We start from the raw sequence: 1,366 nt of genomic DNA on the forward strand, positions 1-1,366 counted from the left end.
AAGAGAGGCACAGAGACTTTGAGGGGCTGACCTGGCCTTCAGACCTCAATCCCATCCTGTACTTGAGGGATGAGGTTTTAACAGAATTAAAGACCTGCAGTTTATTTGTAGTCAAATTGGGCAGACCAACTGTCCCAGCATCTGTTAGACTATCAGCTGTTATGTATTGGCCCTGGACCATAGATTTCATCAGTGGTGCCTGATTCCCATTGGCTGAAAGTAACACTGTTTAAAACTCTTTGTTTCTCTCCCCCAGATTGTCACAGATTATGTGTTCCTGTGTCCATCACGGAGGTCGGCGCGGGCAGGCACAGTAGCTGGCAGCCACCTGTGGATTTACACGTTTGACCATGTGGCGTCAGACCACAGTGTGTGGTCAGGTCTCACCTTCTGTTACCAGCATGTCTGCCACGGTGCTGAGCTGCCCTTCCTTTTTGACTCCGCCCTAGTGGCCAACTACACTCTGTCCTTAGCAGAGAAGTTATTCTCCAATCGGATGCTGTGCTACTGGGGAGCCTTCACCCACACAGGGGACCCATCTTCCAGGGTTCAACAAACGGCTTTCTGCCGGGAGCAACGTCTGCCTGTGTGGCCACAATACTCTGACACCAGTGAGTGGCTCGTCATGAACCTGACGGTGCTGTTACATGCACAGGTGGAAACCAGAAACCACATATGCGACTTCTGGGACCAGCTTGGAATCTACTGATGCCAAAACAACTTACATGTTTTCAGTGACAAATTGTACTTTAACAGTTTTAAAAATTTCTAAAATTGTTTTGTGAAAATTATGAGAAAAACCTCATACTTACTCTTTTAAATTTAGTGGAATTTGTATAAATGTGTATTTATGTTCGTGTTTAATTAGCAGATCAATCTGTACTTGAGCTGTTTGATAAACACACGCCTTTGCCTTTCTTTAACTGGCAAGTTTTCTGCTTCACAAAGCACTAAAAGAAGCCTGTTTATGGTGAAAAGTATCAAGGACAAAGCCTAGGCTCTGAATGTGACACATTAAAACAATATTGTTATCCAAAAGACGAAAATATATCAATTGCAAAATAAAAAATAAATTCCACATTTTTTGCGGTTTTATTTGTCAAATGTCTGATTTCTGTCAGTAAAAATCCTCCATACAAAGACTGTCTGACAAATATTCGAAAGTTTATTTCAGGACAGGCTCAGTTTGACGGGACAGAAAAAGTCAAAGAATGATGCTATGGTCACAAATACAACTGCAACCGCGCCATGAGGAGGCATCGGCCGAATCTTCAAGATTAGCTGCCGTCGCCCGATTTTTTGAAAGATTGTTGGCGTGGTCATGCACATGGTGACAGGCAAGTGAAGGCAGTCCATCTCGAGTGCC

The 1,366-nt window shown here is 43.8% G+C and overlaps 1 protein-coding gene across 1 annotated transcript in view; it reads left to right on the forward strand.

Annotated features, from left to right (window-relative positions):
• The window catches only part of LOC101169010 (cAMP-regulated D2 protein-like), a 19,290-nt gene extending 18,199 nt beyond the window's left edge, over nucleotides 1-1,091 (forward strand). Inside the window, exon 8 of the mRNA XM_004084347.4 lies at nucleotides 257-1,091. Within this exon, the coding sequence (XP_004084395.1) occupies nucleotides 257-709 (453 nt within the window). The 3' untranslated portion in view covers nucleotides 710-1,091. The remainder of the gene's footprint in view (nucleotides 1-256) is intronic.
• The last annotated feature ends 275 nt before the right edge of the window (nucleotides 1,092-1,366 follow it).

Source organism: Oryzias latipes, chromosome 23 (genome assembly GCF_002234675.1).
Source record: "Oryzias latipes chromosome 23, ASM223467v1".
NCBI classification, from domain to species: domain Eukaryota; kingdom Metazoa; phylum Chordata; class Actinopteri; order Beloniformes; family Adrianichthyidae; genus Oryzias; species Oryzias latipes.